The sequence below is a fragment of the Phodopus roborovskii genome, unplaced genomic scaffold, assembly GCF_943737965.1.
Source record: "Phodopus roborovskii unplaced genomic scaffold, PHOROB, whole genome shotgun sequence".
Lineage (NCBI taxonomy): Eukaryota > Metazoa > Chordata > Mammalia > Rodentia > Cricetidae > Phodopus > Phodopus roborovskii.
In genome coordinates, this window is record NW_026126433.1 from 49,884,648 (window position 1) to 49,910,996 (window position 26,349).

Genomic DNA, 26,349 nt, shown 5'->3' on the forward strand with positions numbered 1-26,349 from the left:
AAAAAAGTCTTTTATCCTCTACACTGAAGTACCCTTGACCTATTTTCCTTGGGGTTGTTTATATTTAATATCTTAGACTGAAACAGTTTGGCATAATTATAAGCTTCTGGAAGTGTTTTTTCCTTATCTTGTTATCATTATATCCCAGAAAACTATTAACAGTAACAGTCTGTGTTCAGAGCTGATTTTTTTTATCCACTTGTATTATCTCTGTGTTAAATAGGCTTAGTTGAAATAATTAAGTTTGTCGCTATCTCTGAATGCCTCTCTACTATGGTTTTTATATTAAGATACACAGAAATAGTAGTCTGCCTAGGCTTCCTTCCACTGTTTCCAAAGTGAAGGTGGTCTCTTTGTGGAAGAGATCAGCACAACATTATCTTTGGTGTTGCATGAACAAGATAGTTTTATGTAAGTAGGAGTTAGGAATTGGATGTGTAGAGTATGGGAAAAATAAGGCTGGGAAACGTGAGCAGTAGTAACCAAAGGACTGGGGTACAGGTTGTTACCCTACCCGATGGCTGTCACTGGACTCCGGCCAGAGTGGGAGGCTGACTTAATTCCTAACAAACAATTCCTCAGAGAATGCAATTTCATTGTTTGATGAGTAAGGTGATTTTCCTGGATCTGTCATTTGATCTGTGTCTGTGTTTTCCTCTTTCTCACAGAAAATGTCACTTGTGAAGAGAAAGCCAAAAAGAATGCTAACAAGCCTCTGCTAGATGAGATTGTGCCTGTGTACCGGCGGGACTGTCATGAGGAAGTGTATGCAGGCAGTCACCAGTATCCAGGGAGGGGAGTCTATCTCCTCAAGTTTGATAACTCCTACTCCTTGTGGAGGTCCAAGTCAGTCTACTACAGAGTCTATTATACTAGATAAAGCTGATGTTTCAGAGCCTGGAGTCTAAGGTTGGACAGAAGACGACATTAATTTCTTTCAACTTTTGTGGCACATTGGAGTCAAGTGTTTACCTTCTTGATTTTGTTCTGATGGTTTGTGAACTCTTGCTGGGAACCAGGATTTCCTGAGACTCTTTTGCATTGATGCTCTGATGTTAAAAGCAGTTCGGAAGACTCATCTAGCCCTTGGGTGCTGATCAGCAGAGCCACTGGTGGATACTGGAAGTACATGAGCTACGTGTACTCAGTCTCCAAATAAACGTCCCAGCGATGACCTGACCTGGCTGGTGGTTATTCCGTTGCTGTCTGCTCCTTGTGTTCTCCCAGAGCCCACAGGTACAGCACTGTTGGGAATGCTGCTGTTGTAGTCTACATCAGCTTTGAAGCTCAACAATTTGAAACTTAAAAACTCAAGACTTCATGGATTATAGGAGAAAAAGAAATGGCCTCAACTTGGTCTTACCTGAGTGACCCAGGTTGTTTTTGCTTCGGATACAGCTATTTAGTTAGTTATGTTACAGAGAATTATTTTCTGAGAGAATCTTAAACTTAGAATATTCAAACCCAGTAGGTAATTGACATGTAAAGGTACATAGGTCAGCTCAGCATCCTTTTTACCAGGTCCCTCAGACTCTCAGGCCTTTTCTTCCATTTGCCATTCACACTACTGCTAACAAAACTAGTTGATTTTATATATATATATAGCTTTGTGAAACATCTCAAATTGAAGTTGTTTTGTGTAAAAAGCATACAGCCAGGAGTTAATGAACTCACATTGGCACCTACTGAATTAAAATATGCAAAATCATTTAATGTAATTCAGCATTTGAGGAGTACCTTTGCACTAATAGAAAATCACTGCCAGGGACAGTCCAAACCCCTTCCTATTTATTGTTAGGGCACAGACTCCACGATTCCAGTTTGGAATTACATACTAGAGAAAATTGGAAATGCACAGGCCTGTGCTTAAATGTTACAGTTTTAATCTGTAGTGTGTCTTACTGATGGGAAAAGGTACGTTTTTGGTTTTCTTAGGAAAACAAATCCACATTCATTATTTCTAATTTGTGCAAGTAGTTAAGTATCCAGAGGGAGGGTGGGATGGGTAAGTAGAGATGGAGACAGTATATGCCTTGTATTATTTTGTCACTGAAAACTTAGGTTTAGTTTTGACATCACAGACCACACTTCCACCTGGGATCCCATTGGCCATCTGCAGTGTGCTCAGTTCACTACATTCAGGGTATTGGAGATTTTCATCAGCTGCGCTTCTGTCTGTTTTTAATACCTGGTTTTATAGGTATTTAACTCTGTTCTCTTAAGAAACTGGATTGTTTCCTCCTAACCAGTGCTTAGTCTGTGTTTTTGAATTTTGATTCAGAAGTAGTCCAATGTCTATGCTGTTACATCCAGAATGTTCATTAGGCTGCCCCACACAGCTCTTCTGTATATATAGAAACCACAGAGTTAGGATTTTTTTAAATGAGAAAAATACTGTATTTAAAATGTAAAATAAACTTTTAAAAAAGCAGGCACTAATATATATTTCTTTCAGCCTTTGATTACAATTTTGTCCTTGCACATGTTAAGATAAATTATCTTCTAAAAATATTGTTCTTGGGAGCAGTGTATATCACTTTACATAGCAGTCTCTGTCACATGTTCATATCTGAACATTTTTGGTTCTAAACTTTTTTATTGCCTTTGGCTGTTGATTAGTACCGTTCAAGTGCGATTTCCAAAAGATCTTGAAAGTAATATATTTAATCAATTAAAATGTTTATCTGTAACTTGTTGATGTTTCTGTTAATACAGTTCCCTGAAGCATTTAACTTTTTTTTTTTTTTTTTTTTTTTTTAATGCCTTAGATAGTGTTTTCTGTTTGTCTGTTTGAAGAACACCAAACTGTTTCTGATCAGCTAGTTTCCTCTGTGAGTTACAATGGATTTTAAATTGTCCAGACTTGACTTTTCTTTTTTGTTGTTGTTTTTTGTTTGTTTGTTTTCGAGACAGGGTTTCTGTGGCTTTGGAGCCTGCCCTGGAACCAGCTCTGTAGACCAGGTTGGCCTCAAGCTCAGAGATCCACCTGCCTCCGAGTGCTGGGATCAAAGGCATGCACCACCAACGCCCGTCCAGAAGTGTTGGCTTTTCAACCTGCAGATGACCAGCTTATAAAGTGACTTTCCAGAGCTGCCCTGTGTGGCCTTTGCTGTGACATGGGGGTCATAGTCTTATTTTATAATGGCTCCTGGGGTGTGTAGCCTCTAATTGGGCTAGATGGTTACAGAGCTTAAGACCACCACACTGTATGCAAGGTACTAAAGTTTTGTTTGTTTTTTAGTTTGGTTTTGTTTTTCCTTTTGAAATTTGGAGTGAGTTGATTTTGTTGATCCCTAAGCCGTGTGGTGTGCCTTGGTGTCAAACCCAAGAACAGTTGAGGGGAGCTGTTGTGATAGCACTTACTTTAGGGGCCGAACTTCAGAGTCTTCACCACACATCTTCCAGACGAGGGAAAGCTGCTGCTCCCAGATGACAAATGGCTGCAGTTGTCTCTGAAGATTAGGATGTGACGCTTCAGCAGCCCAGTCCATCTTTGCTTCATTCCAAAGCTTTTTTAATAATGCAACCTAAAAATGTATGCCAGTATATCTATTAGGAGTAGAGCAAATATTAATTTACTTCTATTCACCAACTTTTTAAAATGTGTATGAATTAGTATTAGACATTAAGATGTTGATATGTGGCCCAGGCTGGCCTCAGACTTACTATAGGTGTATAAGAGTATACCTAGCCAGTGTTAGACTTTTTAATCAATTTGCATGTGTATGGGTGTTCTGCCTATATGTATGCCTGTGCACCGTGTTCACGCCTACTTTCTACAAAGGCCTGAAGAGGGGTTGGACACCCTGGAACTGGAGTTTGACAGCTGGGAGTTACCATGTGGATGGTGGGAAGTGAACCCAGGTCTCTGGAAGAGCCACCAGTGCTCTTAACCTCTGAGTATCTCTAGCTCCTGTTGACTTTTTCTCATATATTTACTTGCAAACCTTTTGCTGAGTTGGGTTGTTTTGTTTCCTTTATTTGGTTTTTGGTTGCTAAGCTTTGATCGCTTTGCTCTGACAATTTCCAAGCACTTAACCGTATTTTCCAGTTATAATAAAATGTAGGTACACTAAATTACCTCCATTTTACAAGGTCACATGGTACTTGTGAGCTGGCTTCAAACTCACAATGATCCTTATGCCACAGCCTCCTATGTTTTGGGACCATAGGCATGAACCAAGGCTGAACATTACATTTTGAATGTAGGCAGTCAAAATGGGGTAGAAATACAAATTGAAATCATGTACACATTGGATTATACATGCACACATTATTTTTAACTTTAAAAGCATAACTAGGGACTACAGAGATGGCTCAGTGGTTACAAGCTTGTACTGTTCTTCCAGGGGACCCGGGTTCAATTCCTAGCACCCATATTGGGCTGCTCACAACTATAACTCAAGTTCCAGAGAAGCTGATGTTCTTTTCTGGCCTCCTTAAGCACCCATACACCTGTGAGCATACTAGTGCAAACACATACATGCATACACATAAATAAAAATAAATCTAAAGAAATTCTAGGTTGTTTTGGAAAACTTTTGCAGATAGTAAATACAAATCAAATAACCAATATTCTAAATGCTTGGTAACACAAATGTTTTTGGTTTTAGACTTTTTCAGATATTGGAATGTTTCTATAGATATTATGAGACATCTTGGGGCCTGAGTGTGAGCATGTTAGTCATTTCTGTTTAATAATTTAATATGCATGTTATACTCATAGCCTGAAGAAAAGTTCATCCAATACTTGGAGTCTGCCTGCATTTGACTGTAACCCATCAAGTGAGATTAGTTAGAGATTTTTCTCCATTTGTGCATCAGTGCTCAGGAAGTATTTGGAACTTTGAATTTTCAGGTGGTTTTATAGGTAAAGGCTCTTGCTGTGTTTGTTTGACCAGCTGAGTTCCTCCTCCGAACCCCATGTCAGGGTAGAAGGAGAGATCCACGTTCCACAAAGTCATCCTCTAATTTCTACATGTGAACTGTGGCATGTGTATGCTCTCATACACATACACACACAATAATAAAGTTTAGTTCTAAAAAAATAATATTCCACTGTGTTTCCCTGGTACCCACTAATAGGATAGAGCATTCCTTCTGTTGTTTGAATTGGCTCTCCTGAAAATTATCTGTGTCCTTTACTTATTTCAATTTAGCAAACTCTTTTAGATTTATTTATTTGTGTGTGTGTGTGTGTGTGTGTGTGTGTGTGTGTGTGTGTGTGTGTGTGTGTGTGTGTGTGTGTTCGTTCCCTGCATGTATGCCTGTGTACCACATGTCTACCTGGTGGCCAGAGGTCAGAAGAGGGTGTCAGATACACTGGAACGAGTTACAGATGGTTGTGACCTGTGATGGGACCTGAACCTGTGCAAGAAAAGTAAGCACTCTCAACCACTGAGCCATCAATTGAATACTTTTATATGAGTTTATTATCTTTAATTGAGTTTAAACTGGGTGTGGTGATGTGTGCCTTAAATTCCATTACTCAGAGGCAAATGGATCTCTGTGGATTTGAGACCACTAGTCTCTATAGCAAGTTCAAGGATAGCCAGGACCACATAGACCATATGTATAATTTACAAGGCTGGCAAATGATTCAGTGGGTAAAAATCTTAAGGACCTGAGTTCAGGACCCATAGGGTGGAAGGAGAGCTTCTGAAAATTGTCCTCTGACCTCCACACTCACCATAGCACATTTACCCACATAAACACTTGCACACAAAGTAAAAAAAATTAAAAGCATTTCCCAATCCTAGTGTGCATGTTGTGTGTATATAGATGTTTTAAGTTATTAGTCTTCATTCCTGTATATATTTTTGCTTATTTCCATGTGTAAGTTTCTATTGTTGAACCCTAATTCCAGGGTCCTGATGGGCCGGTGGGAGAGCCCCGAGACACAAACACCAAAACCAGGAGATGCAACAAGGAAGAGGTGTTTATTGAATGAGTGTGCTCAGGTGACAGCAATCTCGGGGAAAGCTGCGCATCCCTCAAAGGGTCCAGGTTCTTTTAAAGAGAAGACCACAATCAGCATACATGCATGGGGCACAAGGTGATTGATTACAAAGTATGATCTCATGTTTGAGAGGTCACCTAGGTATGACCTGTTCTTATTCAAAGGATAAACCATAGAATGACTTGGAAAGTCCCCAGACTGTCCCTTGGCGTCCATTGGCCAGGAGTGACCCAAACAGGGCTGTTCATCTAGAATCATTTGTTCCAGGGTTGGGGGCCTATTTCCTTGTTGTGGGCCAAGACCTGTGAGAAACTTTTTTTCATACTCTGGCTTTCTCTTGGCTGTAACCAGCCCTATTTAACAAGATCAGTCTAGCATGACCACTCGCCCCCTCACCATAGTAACTTTCTTGTTTTCATAATTTCTGTTCTGTCCTCCCATGTCAATGTTCATGCCTTACGATTTTCTATATTCCGCTTGCAAGAATTATTCTTCTGCCCTTTTCCTACATCCTTGCTCTGCAAACTAAAATATTTCACTATACTGTTAGATTTATGTTTGTCCATTTACTTATATTTTAATTTTGTTGTTTTTCAGGTTAGGGTTTCTATTGCTGTAAAAAGGTATCATGACCAACTGGATGTTGTTGGCACACGCCTTTAATCCCAGCACTTGGGAGGCAGAGGCAGGTGGATCTCTACGAGTTTGAAGCCAGCCTGGTTTACAGAGTGAGTTCCAGGACAGGCTCCAAAGCAATACAGAGAAACCCTGTCTTGAGAAACAAAAAAGGGTGTCATGACTATGGCAACTCTTATAAAGGAAAGCATTTGATTGAGGTGGTGGTGATTGCTCAGTTTCAGAGGTATAGTGCATCTTCGTGGCAGGGAGCGTGGCGGGGTGTGGGTAGACGTGGTTCTAGAGAAGTAGCTGAGAGTCCTACATCTTACAGGCAACAGGAAGTGGACTGAGACACTAGATGGTATCCTAAGCATAGGAAACTTCAAAGTCCACCCCCACAGTGACACTTCCTCCAACAAAGCCACACCCTGTGAGATTAAGGAGACCAGTTATATTCAAACTACCATACAGGTTTCTTATACTCCTAGCTGTCCTGGAACTCAGAGAGCTGTCTGCCTCTGTCTCCAGAATGCTGGGATTAAAGGTATGTGCCACCAACACGGGGCTTAGTTTTCTCTTTTTTTTTTTTTTGTTTTTTTTTTTTGTTTGTTTTTTTGTTTTGTTTTTATTTGTCTTCAGTCAGGTTTCTGTGTTTAACAGTCCTGGCTGTCCTGGAACTTGCTTTTTGTAGACCAAGCTGGCCTGGAACTCACTGAGTTTGTGTGCCATTGCTGCCTGACTTTATTTCTTTTTTTAATGTGTCTGTGGGGTTGTGTGAGCCTTAGTATAGGTGCCCTTAGGCTAGAAGAGGAAGTCAGGTCTCCTAGGGCTGGAGTTAGCGGAGAGCTTCCCCCCCCCCCAGTCACTATTCTATTGTTCTCGAAGGGAAAAAGTGGGTAAGAAGAAGGCCAAAAAGATTCTCTACAGCTGGAGGATCATTAATCATGAATTCAAGCCTGGGTTACTCTGAGTGCCAGGGTCACATAGCAAGACTTTGTCTCAGGATAAAAAAAAAAAAGAGCCTGGCGGGTGGTGGTGATGATGCCCACCTTTAAATACCATCCCTAGGCAGGCCAATCTGAGTTCAAGGCCAGCCTAATCTATAGATCAGCAAGGCCTACACAGTAAAACCCTGTCTCAAAAAACAAGAAAATAACCACCCCAGCTGGTTGAACTTCCTGAAAAGCCCTTGTGTTGTGAGAGAAAACCATCCCCACACTTCTAGGGAGATAATCTGTCTTCCTGTTGACCTGTGACCTCTGATGATCTGGGAAATGAGAGCTAGCCCTGAAGGATGTTCCTGGCAGGTTGAAGGAAGTATGTGCAAAACAGCTTTGGCAGCCAATAAGCAATAAAAATAGTTAAATGGGGGAGGAAGTTGCCTCGTTGAGCCTTTGCACACCCTCAGTAGGCTGTTCAGATCCCCCAGAACCCTGCTACAGGATGTGGACATGTGGGCCGTTTTTCTACCTTTGGACCTTGCTACAATAAATGAGCAGAGGGACTAGTGCCAGTTCCAACAAGAAAGGCAGGTGCTTCCCCTGTAAGGAGTGTCACTCTCTCGCAGGGAGTAGACTTTGGCACCGGGAAAGCTGCCAAAGGGGCTGCTGTGGCACAGGTGGTGGGCAGCGGGGGTTCCATTGGCCCTGATACCCGCCAGAGCTGTGTGGGAAGATCACTGGCTTTGCACAGCCACAGACTGTCATCCTGTTGCCCCCTGTTAATCGTGCCTCAGCCTGGTGTGTGTAACTAGGTGCTGAACTGGGGACAGGAAGGTCATTAGGCTTCTCACAGCCTGGGAGCAGCTTCCGTCAGGGTCTCTGTCACATTCAATAACAACTTATTAAAACTGGGCTGGGCGCTGGGCAGTGGTGGTGCATGCCTTTAGACCCAGCACTCCGGAGGTAGGCGGATCTCTGTGAGTTCGGAACCAGCCTGGTCTACACAGAGAAAAAGAAAACAAAACAAAAGAAAGAAACTGGGTATCCATCCCCCTGTCTCTGTGTTCCCAACACACTGGGATTGAGCCAGCACTGACACATCCAGATCTTTAGATGGATGCTGGGATTGAACTAAGAAATGGCTTTTACAACTGAGCTGTCTGCCTAGACCTGTGTTGCTCTTACATGAATTCCACATTGCCTCCAAAGGGGGCCAATGTGTCAAAGCTATCACCTTCCTACATGCCAACGGTCAGAAACTCATGGAAACTGGACAACAAGCGCTAATTTAGTACTTTTTTTTTTCCCCCTTTGGATTTTTTGAGACAGGGTTTCTCTGTGTAGCTTTGGAGCCTGTCCTGGAACTCACTCTGTAGACCAGGCTGGTCTTGAACTCACAGAGATCCCCCTGCCTCTGCCTCCCAAGTGCCTGGGTCTTTTTTTTTTTTTTTTTTCTCCTTTCAAGACAGGGTTTCTCTGTAGCTCTAGCTGTCCTAGAACTCACTCTGTAGACCAAGCTGGTGTCAAACTCAGAGATCTGCCTCCCACGTGCTGGGACTAAAGGGGTGTGCCACCAGGATCAGCTCAACCCCACCAACAGTGAATAAGGATCTCTTTCTCCATATCCTCCCCAATATTGTCTGATTTGTTGATGACAGCCATTCTGACAGGAGTGAGATAATACCTCGAAGTAGTTTTAATTTGCATTTTCCTGATGGCTAGGGCTGTTGAACATTTTTTGAAATAGTTATTTAACCATTTGAGATTTTGTTTTTTGAAAACTGTCTATTCAGTTCATTTGACCATTTGTTTGTTGTAATTTTTATTTCCTTGGTGTTTAATGTCTGCAATTCTTTTTGGGTGTAATGATACACACCTTAAATCCAAGATCTCAAGGACACAGGCAGGCAGATCTCCAGGAGTTCCAGGTTAGCCAAGGCTACATACATAGTGAGACCCTGTCTCAAAACAAACAAACGTTTTTCTGCAGTTCTTTGTATATTATGAATACTAGCCCTTGTTGGAAGTGAAGCTGGTGAAGATTTTTTTATCATCCTGTGGGCTGCTGGTTGTGTCTTTTGCTGTGCAGAATTGTTTAATTCATACAGGCCCTTGCAGTGATGCTGGAGTCAGTTCTTGTGCTGTTGGTGTTCTGTGTAAAACGTTCTTCCCTGCCCAGTATCTTTCAGGGGATTCCGTGTTTTCCTGGGAAACTTTCAATGCTTTGGGTTTTAAGAGAAGGTCTTTGGCTAGACAGTAGTGACACCTGCCTTTAATCCCAGCACTTGGGAGGCAGAGGCAGGCAGATCTCTGTGAGTTTGAGGCCAGCCTGGTCTACAGAGCAAGTTCCAGGACAGGCTCCAAAGCTACACAGAAAAATCCTGTCTCAGAAATCAAAAAACAAAACAAAAAGACTTTGATCCATTTTGAACTGAGTTTTGTGCAAGGTGAAAGCTAAGAATTACAGCTCCATTCCCAGTTTTGCCAGCCCTATTTGTGAAGTAAGTTCCTATTTTTTGGTGTAAGTGGACATAGCTCTGCTATTTCAGAGTCAACGGTTGTATTCCATTGTTTACTTGTCTATCTCCGGAAGCACGAGGTTGTCTATCATTGTAGCTCTGTTGTATGATTTGAAGTCGGGTTTTTGTTTTGAGGTCAGGTATTTAATACTGCAACAGTGTTCTTACCCCTCAGGATGGCTTTAGTTTCCATAGTCTCTTATGGTTCCATATGAATGCTTGCATTGACTTTCTTGTTGTTTTCCAAGACAAGGTTTCTCTGTAGCTTTGGAGCCTGTCCTGGAACTCATTCTGTAGACCAGGCTGGCCTCAAACTCAGAGATCCGCCTGCCTCTGCCTCCCAAGTGCTGGGATTAAAGGCGTGCACCACCACCACCGGTTTTGTTTTGAGAGGAGGTTTTTAATAACAGCTTCAATCTCTTTAGGGCTTAATTTTGGGCTATAGCTGATACACAATTAGAAATATGTATACATGTTGAGCTTACAATAAAAAATACAAGAAATATAGATACATGTAAATATAGGACTTGAAAATGAAGGGGGACTCTTTGGAAAAGAACAGAGACCCACAGTAGGAAGAATAATGAAGGAACACATATGAGCAAAATACTGTGATAGGTAGATATGAAAATGTCGGGGCTGCCTGCCAGGCTCAATTGGTAGAGTACTTGCCTAGCAAGTACAAATTCCTGGGTTTGATCTCCAGTACGATATGTATTGGGCATGGGATCTCACACATGTAATGCCAGCACTTGGGAGATGGAGGCAAGAGGAGTAAAGTTCAAGGCCTCAGCTGTGTAAGACCTTGGGGAGGATTGAACCAGTGCCTGGCATCTGCAAACTGCATGGGAGCAGAGTTCCAGCCCAGAGGGAGGGGCCAGAGGGGAAATCCTGCTCTCGGTGATCAGCCTTGGCATATCCTGCCTATAGCCTGCCTAGTTAGACGAGGCAAGGGCCAGGCTCAGCTGCACGGCCCTGTAATCCCAGGACTTGAGAACTAGGGAAAGGAAGATCAGCAAAACCAGAGAAAAAGAGGGAGCCCAGGGCCAGTTGTGCTGCCTAGGGCTAGTGCCGTGCCCAGCCTGCATCTGGCCCTTGATTCCATCCCCACAACTCAAAAAATGGGGTTGCAGCTTCTGGAATTAAAACTCCAGCCACTGGTTTCCTTTCCCAGAGGCTGGTCTTGAAGCACTCAAAGCTGGTGTTGTGGAGCCCATTTCAGCTTGCCCTCAACTCTCAACAAATGGACCCCTGGCTCTCACTGGGCAGGGCCTGGCCCTCCTGGGCTGAGCCTTGTTGCCAAAGGGCACACTCACCCTTTCAGGAAGGCTCCAGGCTTTTTTCTTGTTTAACATTGCTGTCCTCTGCTCTGTCACCCTGCTGGGCCAGCCCCTGGAGGAGATGCTGGGATCAGCAATAATTTGGAACTTAAAGGTACCAGGCCCAGCATTGCATTGCGACCAGTCCTTCTGGAAGTTCGTGCTTCCAACAGAGGCAAGCTTGTTAGAAATGCAAAGTGTCAGACACCACCCTTACCTAACCAGAAACTCTGGGGGTAAGACATCTGCCGGCCATCACTGCCTGTGTTTTTGAAAGCCCCCGGGTGTCTCTGATGCACCTTTGAATTTGAGAGACCCACTTTGTTGGTGCAGTTGCTCTAGTGTTCTGTCACTGTAGGTACTGAAAGTCTTGGGTGGGGGAGTGGAAAAGTCTTGCTCCACAGCCCCTGCCTCGCCCTCCTGAGAGCTAATTACAGGTGTGAGCTGCCACTGCCACTCTAAAGTCTGGAGTCCCGGAAACGTGTAGTGCCAAGCAAACAGAGATGGCTTGCCACCAGGAACTTTGGGTCTTGTGTTTTATCAGGTTCCGGTCTAGTTTGCTCTTTGTTGCTATGGCAAACACCACAACCAAAAGCAAATTAGCAAAGGTTTGTTTGGCTTACACGTCCTCATCACAGTCCATGATCTCGGGAAGCGGGGCAGGAATCTTGAGCAGGAACAATAGAGGAACCACTGCTTGCTCTCCATAACTTGCTCAGCTTTCTTATATGACCCAGGCTACCTGCCCAGTGGTGAACAGCCCAAGGTTACCTCTTCCCCGGGACTCTAGTTTGTCAAATTAACAAGAACTCATCAATAGAGGTGTTGTGAAACAATTTCCACTTGAAAAATAGAAATGAGAAAAATACCTTAATATGGTTCACTTATTAACCCGCGGCACAGCATGGCCTGGGAGAACTCATCTCCGCTCTGCCTTGTAAGCTTGCTTGGCTCAAGGCCAGTGGGGGGGGGGGTCACCGGAAGTTTGCTCAGTCTCATGAACTGCTTCCTGTTCTGAGCCCCTTACCGACACCTCCGGTCTCTCTGGGGGTTCTCCCAGATCGATGGTCAGATGTGCATCCTTGCCATCAGGAAACACACACAACTGAGTCCCGAGCTCCCAGGTCCAAGGGAAAGAAACAGACTCCGGCATCCAAGGAGAACTGTCCAGCCCATGTTGTCAGAAGTGCTTGAGGTAGAAGAGGCAGCAGCTGTCTCTGGGGACACACTGGCACTTGTTTCGGTTTGCCAGCACCCATTTTCCCCAGGATCCTTCCTGGGATCACATACATTGCAGGATTTACTGAGTCTACAGCTGGCGCTCTGCAAACTTGGTCTCTGGTACTTGGAGTCTGAGCTAGAGGGACAGATGTGGGCCCTGCAGGGGGTGGTGGCTGACAGGGGCTGGCTTTGCAGTTAGTGACTGCAGCTGCTGTTCTTTCCTAGATACACGAAGACGAAGACAGGCCCTTCCTTATGTGGGTGAGGATTTAAAGGATTTCAAATCATTTTTTTACTCCAGTACTTGTACCCTGCCTGGTGTCCACTAGTCTTTCCAGTTTTCCACACAGCACATTCCATTTGGGGCAAGGGTAATTTGTAGTGTCATCCTTGAGCCTTCAAGCCCAACATGGCGGCTCTTCCAGCTGGTCCTGCGTTTTCTTTTCTGTGGCAGCTGGTTCCTCTTGCAGAGGTCAACAGTGGCCAGATTTGCAGGTTCCTACCCTTCCTCCATGGGAGCGCTTTCTGAACCTGTGCAGATTAGAAAGAAGTTGTAGCTCCCCTGGGCTGTTGCAGTCTGCGCCACAACCTGCATTCCAGCCCCATTCCAGCCAGGTTTCCAAGAGAGCATCCTGGTCTTCCATGAGCGAACCAGACGGGAGGGGTCAGACCTTGTTCGTTCTTCTTGGGAGCCCGCCTGGGAGGGAAGACAATCTTATTAGCTTTGGTTCCACCTAGTGGGCACATTTGGACATGCAGGGACTTACTTGGTCTCACATCCCGCCTTGGTTCCCTTTCTAAAATCTTCATTTTAGTGGGGTAGAGGCACTTACCACTGAATGAGTGGCGGTCAGATAACAACTTGCAGGGGATGGATCTCTCTTCCATCGTGTGGGTCCTGGGGATCCCACTCAGACCTTCAGGGTTGGCAATAAGTGGTTTACTGGTCCAGTCTGTCAGTGGGCCCTTCCTTTACTATCCCTCCCTCTTCCTTCTTTTCCTCCTCCTCCTCCCCTCTCTCCCTCTTTGGGACAAGCCATCAGTATATAGCCCCGAGTCCACAGCCCAGTTTCTCACCCAGCACCTAGCTTATCACACACTGCCAGGTGCCTGGCCAACACCAAATCAGCACACCTACAGATGGCACCAACACAGCCTCAGACTGAGCCACAAGACAAGCTTTGGTTCACACCTATAATCAATCTCAGTACTCTGGAGGCTGAGGCAGGAGGGTGGGAAGTTTGAAGCCAGCCTTGGCTATACAGTGGGATCCTGCCTCAAAGAACAAGCAGCAAAGAGTCTCTGATGTTGACGATGCAGCAGAGAAAAACAATACAAACGTCCACTAAATGCTGGTGTCCACTCTGTGGTACCCTAGATGACCTGCACTGGAGAAACTTCTCCCAGTCACACTGAAGGATAATAATGTGAGCTGGGCATGGTGGTTCACATCTGTATCCCAGCATTCAGCAAGCTGAAGCAGGAAGACTGACTAAAGTGTCAGGCTACTGGGGCTACTAAGTGAGTTCCAGGCCAGTTTGTACTATGACACAGTCTCCCCTTTCCCTCGCTCCAAACCACAGTGCTTACATGAATCCATCCTTATTTATTTATTTATCAGATTTTTGAGACAGGGTTTCTCTGTATTGCTTTGGAGCCTTCCTGGAACTTGCTCTGTAGACCAGGCTGGCTTCGAACTCACAGAGATCTGCCTCTGCTTCTCAAGTGCTGGAATTAAAGGCCTCCGTTACCAACTCCTGGCTCCATTCTTATTTTTTTACTTTTTGGCTTTGCACTCACAGAGATCTGTGTACCTGTGTCTCCTGAGTGCTGGGATTAAGGGCAGCATCACCAAACCTGGTACCATCCACTCCATCTTTGGAGTTCTGAGCTTCTTGCTTGCTTTCTACTGCCCAGACCTCTGGGGGCTGAAGCCAAGTGTGTGGCCCTTCCTGGTGTTACAAGAAGTCAGTAAGTAACACCACCTGGCCAGCATTAAAGGCCATAGGCCACATAAGCAAAAAGGCCCTGCTTGCATGCATGGCAGGAGCAGCATCAGGCAGGCTCTCAGTGATCCCTCCCCAGTAGGATCCTATAGAAGAGGCAGAGGTCGGAGGACAAACAACAAAGTGTCATCATATCATAGGAGGGGACACACAGCCTCCCCAGACACCAAACACCACCAGGTCTTGATCTCAGCCTTCCCAACCCCCACAACAGCGGTTTGGTTTGGTTTTGAGACAGGGTCACATAGCCCAGGCTGGCTCTGAACTTACTCTGTTGCCAAAGATGACCTTGATCTTCTGACCCTCCTGTCCCCACCTGCCCTGTGCTGGGATTACAGGAGTGTACCATCGTGTTTGATTTTATGCCACCTGGGGACTCAAACTCAGGGCCTTCCTGCATGCCAGATGGCACTTTACCAATGAAACTATACTCCCTAGACACTCAGCCTCCAGAATTCTGAAACAAACTTCATTTGTTTGTGTTAGCCAAACTCCTCACATTCCCCCCCACCTAACCATCCTTCTTTCCAGCTGTACAAGGAGGAATGACTGCTCCCCCCCCCCAGGGACACCCCTTGCTCTGGGGGCCTCGAGATTCCTGCAGACTCAAATCATCCATCGTCCCCCCTACCCAGCCAGAGCTAAGGACCCGCTCCATCAGGCAGCAGGTTCTGTAGAAAGGACTCTACTGAGGCTCCCTCCCCACCTAGCTCCCTTCCTTCCAGGTCCCCAGCAGAACCAAGAGTAAGGCCAGCCTCTCTGCAGCTCCCCGCCCTCCCACCTCCCTCCCGCTGCCCGGCCGCCCCCACAACACGCCGCAGCAGCACGCGGAAAGTTGCCTGGGTCTGACCGGGTTAAGGGTCTCAGCTCAAGGTTGTGCCTGGGCAGAGCGACCCTCCCAGGTTGCCAGGGCAGCACAGCGGCGCCTGAGCCACATTTCCAGGCAAGAGCCAAAGAACCGAGTCTGTATTGATCTGCAACCTCTGATAAGTTCGGTAAACAAGGGAGAATTTGAAAGAGGGGTAGGATCAGCCACCATCCACGTCCCCTACAGTGACTAGAGGCTCTTCCACATCGACCTGCTGGTCACAGGCCTCCCACCCAGGGTGCGTAGCATCCAGGGGCGGATCCGCGGCACGGGAGTAGGAGGGCACAATAGCCACCATTTCCGTTGGGTACGCGGTCCCCGCCCGCTCCTCCCAGAGCACAGGACTCGGGGGCACTCCTCGCCTGTTTGGTGGCCCAGGTGTTCCCCAGTGGCTTCCAGGAACTTAAGTGTCAACGAAAGCATGATTCCTTTCTGCAAACAAGGAGACTCTGTGGGTCTGTGGATCTGGGTCACCCCGCCCTTTGCGGTCTGGGGACTCGGCGCCCAGTCTCCCAAAATGGCCACCAGAGGGCGCACGAGCGCCGCCACGAGTAGGACCTCCGCCCGGGGCACGGAACCCAAGCCAGGTTGCTGCAGGGAGATCAGACCCGGCCGGCCAAACGGTGCTCCTGCACAGGGTGGCCAAGTGGTGCTGGCACTGTGCAGGGCCATCATGAAGCCCTCTCCAGGACCAGAGCCAACAGGGACAGCAGCCCGAGAATCCAGCTGGGTCACTGTGTGACCTCTGCCAGGTGCTGGCCCTACTTGAACTGGGTCTGTGGCTGTGACAGCGAGCACCGCCTGGGTGATGGGGTATGATTCCGAGGCTCCCTCCAAAGGCAGTAGAGTAGAGGTGGCTTGGAGACCTTTGGAGGCTCCCTGCGGGGACATAACAAGGGCCTTTTATGTGTCAAAGAGGGTGGGAGCAGGGAGCCTCCAGGTCCTAGAGCACTCCTCTCCCCAGGCTGAGATCTTGCCCATGCGCATGGCAACCACAATCCGAAGCCCACCTTTCTTTTCAGTAAGAGTTCTTACCAGTACGCAGACCTGCATAGGAATAATAATAATAATAATAATAATAATAATAATAATAATAAAAAATGTAAAATGTCTCAGAGAATAAGATGCAGGCCCTCTCCCATCAGGCTCAGATCTCCCATCAGATTCAGATGTTATTCTTCTGTAAATATGACACGGGCAAAAGTGCTACAGGGCCGCTGTGGTTTGAATTGAATCACTGGGAGGTGATGCAACCACTAAGGGGGGGTCCCCCGAGAATCGGGTAGTGGGATCCCATCCTCCTCTTCCCTGAAACGTGATTGGCTTTCATCTTCCGAACCCTTCTGCCATGGACCACTACAGTGGAGCTTTGGAGCATCTGGGTAACAGACGGGAACCTCTGACGCTGTGAGCCAAAGGGAACCTTTTCTCTTACTGGGTGACTGGCTCAAGCACTCAAGCATTGTAGTAATGGAAGCTAGGACGGTGCCAGCGGTAGATATGACCCAGCAACTAGAGCGCTGTGACCTGCAAAGGTTGCCCGGCACCTGGGTGGCTCCTGGTCCTTCTGATCCACTCTAGCACCGAGTCAAGTTTCTGTTCCACCTGGCGCGGGGTTCCTACAACTGGGCCCCTTCGGTGGCTGCTCTGTGTGGTTCTCACTGGCCCTTCAACCTTCCAGACTGCGACTTCAGGCTTCTATCCCGGTCTGCTCAGCTTGAGGTCTACTTCCCACCCCTTACTGCCACCCACACCGGTTCATAGCATTAGTCAGCCCTGCGGGGCACCTCTCCGGGCTCTGGAAGCTGGAGGACATTGGCAGCTCAGCTTCTTGTCTCCAACGGAACACCTGCTCCGGCCACCACTCCCCACCACCTCCGTGCCCATCAGCAGAAACCATTGTTGTTCATTTGCTGCCCGCAAGTCCTTTCAGAATGACAGGAGATGGGAAGGGAAAGTTAGCACTTGGAAGAAGGGGGCGGGAGTATGCAAATTTTAAGGCAGGCTTTGGCATTATAGAGAATTCAAGGCCAACCTGGACTAGGTAAGATTCCTGCCTTAAGAAAAGAAAAACTAAGGGAACTTGAGACTCAAATGAAGCCTTCACTCCCAGAATCTGGTCTTGCTAGTTGGACCTTTCTTGAGAAAACATCGCTGGTGACCCAGGCCTCTCACATGAGCTATTCTGGAGGCAGAGGAAAATTTAAAGTTCAAGGCCTACCTGGGCTACAGGTTGAGTTCAAGGCCAGTTTGAACAACTTAGTGTCTCCATGTGATGGGTGGTGAGTTGATTGTATGTGCCTTTGCCACCAAACCTGAGTGTAACCCTCATACTCACATAGCGGAAGACAAGAACCAGCCTCTCAGGTTGTCCTCTGACCTCTACACAAATGCTGTGGCAGACACATGCATACACACATGTACACACAAGTAAATGTGAAGGGGAAAAAGGAAAGGAAGCAGGGTTGGTGCTGGGCATGTAGAACACGAGCCCGCCACATGTGAAGCCCCAGGTTCCTCCCTCAGGCCTTGGGCAGAGCAGGGGCCGGGGTTGGGGGCCTGGAGCCATGGCTCAGCCCTTGCTGCTCTTGCAGAGGACCTGAGTTAGGTCCCCAGTACCTACATTCAATGGCTGTCACTCCAGTGGTTCTGACACTCTCTTTTGGCCTCCTTGGGCATCTTTACAGATGAGAGAAAGAGAGAGAGAGCACCCACAATTAAAAATGAAAAAAAAAAACCTTGACAACCTTGTGACCTATGTAAAAATAATTTCCTTTTAAGACGACTTATTTATGTGACTGGCTGCTTCCAGTTCCTGGGTTCTTGCCCACATGGATGGCCTGTACCCTGGATAAACTCTTTCCTACCTTAAAGTGGCATTTATCATAGCAGTGCAAAGTGACAGACACTAGAGCAATTCTTAAATACCACTTCCTCAGCTGGAGTGCACACTTACTGTCCTCACTCTTAGGAGATGGAAGCAAAGGGATCAGAAGTTCAGGGCCATCTGCAACTAGTGAGTGGGGCTAGGCTGGGCAACACCACACCCTGTCTCAAAACCAAAACTATGATCTCTCTGCTGGGAAATGCATACTCCCCCCAGCATGTGTTCAAGCACCCTAGTGCCTTTTGCTTAAAATCATCTTTCTTGATGTTAGCGCTTCAAGCCTGCCCACCCTTTTTTTCAAAATATTATTGTATGCATGTGCCCATGCCTCTGTGTGTGAGAATGCATGTGTGCTTGTGTGTATGTATTCCTGTATGTTTATGTATTCCTGTGTGTGTGAGTGCATGTGTGTATGTATTCCTGTGTGTGTGTGTATGAGTGTGCCCCATATGGAAGGCAGAGGACAACTTTCCAAAGGCAATTCTTTTCCACACCATGGTCTCTGAGGTCTAAAATTAGGTTGTCGGGCTTTAAGAGCAAGTATCCTAACTATTTGAGCCATCCATCAGCCCCAGAATCTTCTATCCTTTTCTTTTGTAAGTTATTAAGGTAGTTACCCAGCAGGGGTGATCCTAAAATCAAGAGGGTGGTTTTTCCAGGGTGAGACTTGCCCATTGTATTCAGGGTGTGCAGACCCCTACAGTTTCCCCAGTGCAGGTAAGTTAATTACATAATTTGTGGAGGACTGTGTTTGTGCTCACAAACACACATACACACACACACACACACACACAGAGACACACACACCTTTCAGTCAGGTGCTAGGGTGGCTCCTGTTGTCCCCAAATGCCCCTTTGCCTCTTTGACTGATTTACTTATGAGTCAGGATCTAGAATTGGTGGAGCTCTTGTCTAGCACGTGCCAGGACCTTGTTGGACTCCCTGAAAGGAGGTCTGACTCTGGGGAAGCTGAGGCTGGAGGATTGCAGCAAGGTCAAGGCCAGCCTGGGTCATAGAGAAAGATCCCTAGTTGGTTGGCTTTTGCCAACCAAACAAACAAAAACAATGTGAATGAATGACCAGGTAAGACAGCCCAGTGGGTGGCAGTATGCGCCATGAAGCCTGACCACTGAGTTTGATCCCTGGGACTCATTGTGCAAGGACAGAACTGATGTCCACATGTCAACAAGTCATCCTCCTGCCTCCACATACATGCCATGACACATGGGTGCACCCAACAGAGACAAAATAAATAAAAGTGCAAAAGATACTACCACCAAAAAGCCAGGCTCTCGCTCCTTTGCCCTGTGCAATCTCAAGCTCTTAAGGACCCAGCCTCAGCCTCCTGTGCAGCTGGGGTTAAAAGTATGTGCCACCACCCTTGGCTGGTTTCCTTCTGCCCTTTTACATTATGAGCTGCTAGACTCAGATCTAGCTCCAGCGTAAACTGATTGCCTAGCATTCAAGAGGACCTGAATTTCACCCCAGCCCCACAAAGGAAGAACTCCGAACTCTGTGACTGTGTAACTTACCCAGCCGGTATGTAGACAAAATCATTATAAAAGCCAGGGTAGTGGTATACAAGGCTATTCCTAGCACTTGTGGGGTAGAGCCAGGAGAACTGCAACTTCAAGGTCATCAGCAGCAATATAATGAGTATCTGGGCAACCTGAGACCCTGTCTTGAAAAACAAGATAATTCTGAGCAGTGGTGGCCCATATCTTTAATCACAACAGTACGGAGACACAGGTAGGTGGATCTCTATGAGTTCAAAGCGAGCCTGGTCTACAGAGTGAGTTCCAAGACAGCCAGGGCCACACAAAGAAACCCTATCTCCAAGAAAAAGAGGAGGAGGAAGACGGAGAGGGAGAAAAAAAGAAAAATGTTTTATTGTATGTGTATAGTTTTGTTTTTGTTTGTTTCATCTTGCCTTCTTGTATGTCTGTGTACTACATACATGCAGTGCAGTGTGGGAAGAGGCCAGAAGAGGGCACCTAGTCTCCTGGAACAGGAGGTGAATATACTTGTGGGCAGCCATATGGGTGCTGCAAATTGAACCTGAGTTCCCTAGAAGCTCAACCAGTGCTCTTAACCCTTGAGCCAACTCTCTAGCCCACCCAAATCTCTATAAATACTTAAGTACATAAACGGGAACTGGAGAATCACAACAGAGTGACACCCAAATCCTTGAGAAAATATCACAGTGTAATGATCCCGTAGTGTTCTCTGGGAGCCAGCTCAAGGACTCACTGTAGGGCTGGGGGACACAGAGGGAAGCTGGGGCCTCTCTCATCCTTAGAGACCAGTTCTGCCCACCGGCTCCCTGCCCAGGCTGCGCCCTCTGCTCCCAGTCAACCGGTGCTCTTCCAGTCTAGGGCACCTAGGATAGTGCCAGCATTAACCGGTTACCAGGTCCATGCTGAGAGAAGCTCATTTGTCTTCCCAGGGTGGGTACCAAGGCACTGTGAGCTCAGTAGTAGTGAATTGGATAAGAAAAGTGAGAATGACATGTTTCCACAGGAGTGGAACTCTCAAGTGCCCCCAACAAGCTAGTGATGGGAGCTGTTCTGGCTCCTGGCCTGGTCCAGGGTCTGCAGGAAGTGGGGGGGGGGAGAGGCTGGCAGAGAAAATCGGCACTACTGCCCTCAATAGATCAGTCCCCACAAAAGGAGGCTCATCCTCACAGACATTTATCACTTTTGTTTCTAAAGTGTCAGGTGATGCTTCCAGGAGCCCAAAGAAATTCAGATTTGTCCTCTGCTATGGGGTGAGGCAGTCTTCATCCCCTGCTTTACAAACCCCTTTCCCCAGGGCCAGGAGAGATGGCTCAGCAGTTAAGGGGACTGGTTCAAGTCCCAACACCCACATGACAGTTCACAGCTGTCTGTAACCCTGTTCCAGGGGATCTAATTCACAAATACATACTTGCAGGCAAAACACCAATGTATATAAAATAAAAATAAATAAATAAAAACTCCCTTTCTCCATAGAAGGGCTGCACAGTGGGAGGGAGATCCTCACCCCTGAGCTCCCCCAAGTCTCTCTCTGAAAGGGGTCCATCATCCCACTTCATGTTCTTAGATTGTCCCCCTTTCCCCTCTGTTTCTGCCTATGGTTGCATGTCCAGGACCTGGAATGGGGCCTCCACCACATTCAAGGTGGGCCCTGGGAGAAAAACCAGCTGCCACCAAATAACAAGAGGAAGACAAAAGAGTCCCAAGTAAGGAAAAAAAAAAAATTAAAAAAAAAAAAAAGGTATGAAAATAGGCTTAGCTACTTTGGGGCTTTCCTTTGTATTTATTTTTAGCAAGGATTGTGTGCCTAGCTCTGCATTGAAATAGCTGATGCTACCTCGTTCCAGGGACCTGTGTGTGGCAACCTAGCAGGCTTCTGCAGCCCAAAGGGAAGACAATGGGTTTCCCGGCTCACCCAGGCTGAACCCAGAGCGTTTGTTTGACAGAGCCTTCTCCTCATTGCACCTTCTGGGTGTGAAGGAAAACAGAAGCCGAAAGCACACTTCACACAAGGCTGAGAGCTGAGCAGCCAGCCACGCTTGTGGACTTCAGGTTCCAGAAAGCATCTCCTGCTGCTGCCTTTGAGGATTTTTCCCCCCTCAGGAGAAGGGCTATGGAAAGATTTTCTAGTTGGCAATCCCGACCTTAAGATACCAAATTCTGTCACAGCCTCCTCTCGAGGCCATCTGGGAGGCACACATGGGTCCTGAGCTACCAAGAGACCCTGAAGTTTGGAGGCTCACGCAAGGGGAGGGGGTGGCGGCGGGGTTAAGACACCTTTGTCCTTTCATGTCTCAGTACTGGTGACCTGATGGTCATACAGAGCTGGACAGAATCCCTACCCAGGGCAGGTTTGACCATCCTGGGCAGGAAGATTGCCACAGTGCCTTGCAAACGACTCTAGAATAATGAGGAAGACATGTGACAAAGGAACTTAATTAAAATCATATTCCGGGTCAGTTAGTACTTGATGAGCCCAGGTCAGAAGCCTACATACACTCAAGTCAAGGCTTATCTGCAGTAACCCCAGCGGTGTTAAAAACTCAGGTTCTTTGACAAAGTGATTTATGTCCCACAAGTGACCAGAAAGACTGAGCTGGCACTTGTGTTCTGAAAGAGCTTCTGCAAATCCTGCAAGCTCCTGGTGGGTCCTGCGGTTCCCTGGGCTGAGGAGTCTGCTGGCTGCTACTGCAGAAAAACAGCTGCGCTTCCTTCTAGGAGATCCTGTCTCACACACGGGACCTTGCGGTGACTAACACTACGACCTCCAGCGCGCTAGTCACTTAGCTACTCTTGAGCTCCAATTTCTCCATCTGTGATAACGACAGGCTTGCGAGGTGGTGGCGAGGAGCCCACAAGCTTTCAAATATCAAATTTCTGCTGCAGCGCCCTGCGGCTGTTACTACAGCAAGGTCAGAACCAGGGTCCCAACCTCTCCAGGGCTCTGGGGCTCGTGGTCTCCCGTTCCCCGAGGGCTCTGGTTTCCCGGACCAGCTTTCTTTTGGGGTAGCGGCCCAAGTGCCGGCCTCTGGTTGATCCACAACCCTCTCGGAGGCACAGATCCCTCCCGTTCCTCTCCCATCCCCCTCCTGCGTCCCAGCTCTTGGTTTCCTCTCCCGGCTCGGGATCCTCCGGGTCCCACTGCGCGCCTCTTGCGGGCAAGCCTCCGGGCTCTGGCGCCTTGAGCAACAGAGCAGGTCCTGCACCCGCCGTGGGCGTGGGGACCTAGGAGCTGCCCCTCCGCCCCTTGCCTCGGGCCAGCGGTCGACACTCGCAGTAGAAGCAGCAGCAGGGTCCGCCCTGCCCCCTCCCCGGCGCGGAGAGCTACTGCCAGGAACTGGAATATTAATAGGAACAAACTTCCTGGAAAGATTTTCGTCTTCGCAGTAGATGACCCCGCCTTGTCGGCCTAAAGAAAGAAAAGGCCTCGTGGAGCAGGCGGCGGAGAGCCTGGGACTCACGGGAGCCGGAGACACTTGGGACCCCTGGAGCCACGGCCCACTAAAGTTAGGGTTCTTTGGTCGGGGACCCACTCGATGGCTCGTCGCAGACTCCGTGGGGCAGGGCTGGGCTAGCCTTTGTAAACCAGGTCCCCAACGGAGGAGTCCGACGCTTGAGCGCGCATCTCCGGGAGCGCGCTCGCCCTGGGCCACCCAGCCCTCCTGTGGAGGGGAGTGCGGGGGTGGGGGCGCTCCTCCTCACCGGTAGCTTAGCAGCATTCAAACAACCCTGCTGCTGGTGCCCATAGGTGCGCGTCATTTCTTTCTCCAGGATTCTCTGGCCCAGCAGCAGTTGTGGCCAAAGCCATCCCGCTCCTTCCCAGCCGCCAGGAGAGGACAGATCCATCAGGAAGCGCCCCATCAGCCGCCGCGTTCCTTGGACGCTGCACAGTAGTTCCTGCCCGCACCTTACGATAGTCAAGTCCCAGTGTCCACGAAGGACGCCCGCTCCCCAGATATCAGGTTACCTGTCCTGGGTTAGTTGAGAGTGTTCTGCCCACCTGAATGTCAGAGGCAAGAGGATCCCCCAAAGCTAAGGCGAGCCAGGTAGCGAGCCCCTGATTTAACAAATTATCACTACAAAAAATCCTTTCTTTCCTAGAAATTGGGGGATGGTGGTAATCTATGCCTTTAATCCCAGCACTGGAGGAGCAGAGGCAAGCGGATCTCTGAGTTCCAGGCCACCCTGGTTTACAGTGTTCCAGGGCAGTCAGGGACACAGAGAAACCCTGTCTTGAAAAATAAAATATAATAAAACAGCAGAAGTGAAACAATAAGGGCAGAGGCGATGGAAACTCAAGGAAGGCAAGAAGGTAGAGCTGTGTTTGTAGGTTTAAGGTTGGGATTAGGATCCCGTGCTTGAGAAAGCAAGCCAGCCTCACAGGCCCATTAACTAAGACAAGACAGGCCTTGCTGGTTTGGCCAGTGGTGTCAGATTCAGGAGGGCAGTTTTGGGCATGCTGGATTTGATGCATTCATTGGTCATTCAAGGCTAGGGTTGAGCAAGTTCTGGTCAGACAGGTCTCCATGCAGAGATGGGGTGGGGACACACAACCTGACTGCCAGCTACCTGCACTTATGGAACACATGGCATTGGAAATTATTTAGATAGGGTTTTACTATGTAACCCCAGCTGGCCTAGAGCTCTGTCTGTACATCAGGCTGGTTTCAAATGTCTTCTTATTTCATTTTTTCATTCACCCCTGTCTCCTGAATGTTTGGATACTAGCCTGAACTATTTTTTTTAATTTTAATTAATTTAACTTGAAAAACTGTTATTGACTCAGCTATTTGAAAGTCTTCATTTGGTCTAGAACAACTAGAGGCGAGACATTTGTTTTTTCATCTGCAGAGTTGATGAAATCTAAATACAGACCAAGAACATTTTTCCATCCAGCTGCCACACTAATTTTTAAAATTTTAATCATTATTGGGGCTGGAGAGATAGCTCCGTGGTTAAGGGTACTCTTGCTGCTCTCGTAGGGAACATATGTCTTCTCGTATCCACACTGGGTGGTTTACAGTTGCCTCTAACTCCAGCTCCAGGGAATTTTATTCTTTTCATTTTATTTTATGTGTATGGGTGTGTTGCCTGTGTGTCTGTCTGTTCACCATGGGGCCCAGGGAGGCCAGGAGAAAGCCATAGAACCCTCTGTGTGGGCTAGTCTCAAATCCCTGATAACTCCTCCTCCTCCTCTTTTTCTTCTTGTTTATTTTTGTTTGGTTTTGAGACAGGGTTTCTCTGTGTAGTCCTGGAGCTCATTAGTTATGTCAACCAGGCTGACCCATTTCACAGAAATCTTGCTGCCTCTGCCTCCTGAGTACTGGAATCAAAGATGTGAGCAATTGTGCCTGGCTAATTAAGCTGTTAAAGACTAAAAATGAGTCAGGAGATAGGGAGCACACCTTTAATCCCAGCACTCAGGAGGCAGAGACAGGAGAACTCTGTGAGGCTAGCCTGGTCTACAAATGGAGTTCTGGGACAGTTAGAGCTGTTACACAATGAAAGCCTGTCTCAAAGGATAGACGGTAGAGCTTAATACATTAGGGTGGGTCAATGACATGTGTTCCAGGACTTGGCACAGAGCCTTCCGAAGGGGACTCTGATTCAACCCTGATATCTAAATATCTCATGTTCACAAGAATTCTGGTGTGTGTGTGTGTGTGTGTGTGTGTGTGTGTGTGTGTGTGTGTGTAACCCAGGGTTTCATGTAAAAGGAGATACAAATCCATAAGGAACAAGGGTGGCTGGGGATGGAAGGAAATCCTCTGGAGATGCCTTTCTCACTGTCCATTATTAGCCCTAGGGGTTCCCCCAAGCATGGGGCCTTTGTGTATATTTGCAGACTTTCCTGTTAAATCTAGCACAATCCAAGCCCTGCTAGCTATCCAAGCAGATAATAGTCCTTTCTCATTCCAGGTTCCAGAGATGCCCAGAAGCAAGGTGGAGAGGCTAGAGACCTACTATGTCCCCAGACCCTTAAGATTCTATTGCCTCCCACCTGTCACGTACCCTGTCCCCAGAGGAATCAGGAGTCAGGCTGAGCAAGGCCCAACTTGGGAGCTTCTGCTCTGTGTGCATGGAACAATGTCCGTTGCTCCCGGCCCTCCTGGACACTGTGTGTGGCCGAAAGCATGGACTGCCCAGGTGTTGCTGGCCTCTGAGTGGCGCCATGTGCCACTATTTTGCTTCTTGTCCACTGTGCCTTGTTTGCCGCCCCCATTCCTGCTCTGTTCCCTTTGATGTCTCCTAAGGAGTCCAGTGAGCAGAGATGGATGGGACATTCCAAGAGGAGTCAGGGAAATTCAGCAGAGGTTCCTGGGCAGCAGGGACCTTGGTGAGACTGGAGAAGGACCAAGACGGAGCTGTGCTGGGCCGGGGCTGAGCAGAGATGCATTTCCTAGGGGTGGTCAGTGTCCCAGGTGCGGTCCTCTGGGGGCAAGGAACAGATGGAGGAGAGTGGCAACTAAGGTGTTGCACTGTCCCCATCCCCTCCCT

At 47.5% G+C, this 26,349-nt stretch overlaps 2 protein-coding genes across 2 annotated transcripts in view; both read left to right on the forward strand.

The window, feature by feature from the left end:
• The window catches only part of Acbd3 (acyl-CoA binding domain containing 3), a 29,667-nt gene extending 26,977 nt beyond the window's left edge, over nt 1-2,690 (forward strand). The window contains exon 8 of the mRNA XM_051186433.1: nt 669-2,690. Coding sequence (XP_051042390.1) covers nt 669-880 — 212 coding nt within the window. The 3' untranslated portion in view covers nt 881-2,690. The remainder of the gene's footprint in view (nt 1-668) is intronic.
• Nucleotides 1-26,349, forward strand: part of Lin9 (lin-9 DREAM MuvB core complex component) — a 215,063-nt gene that overhangs the window by 100,753 nt on the left and 87,961 nt on the right. The window lies entirely within an intron of this gene.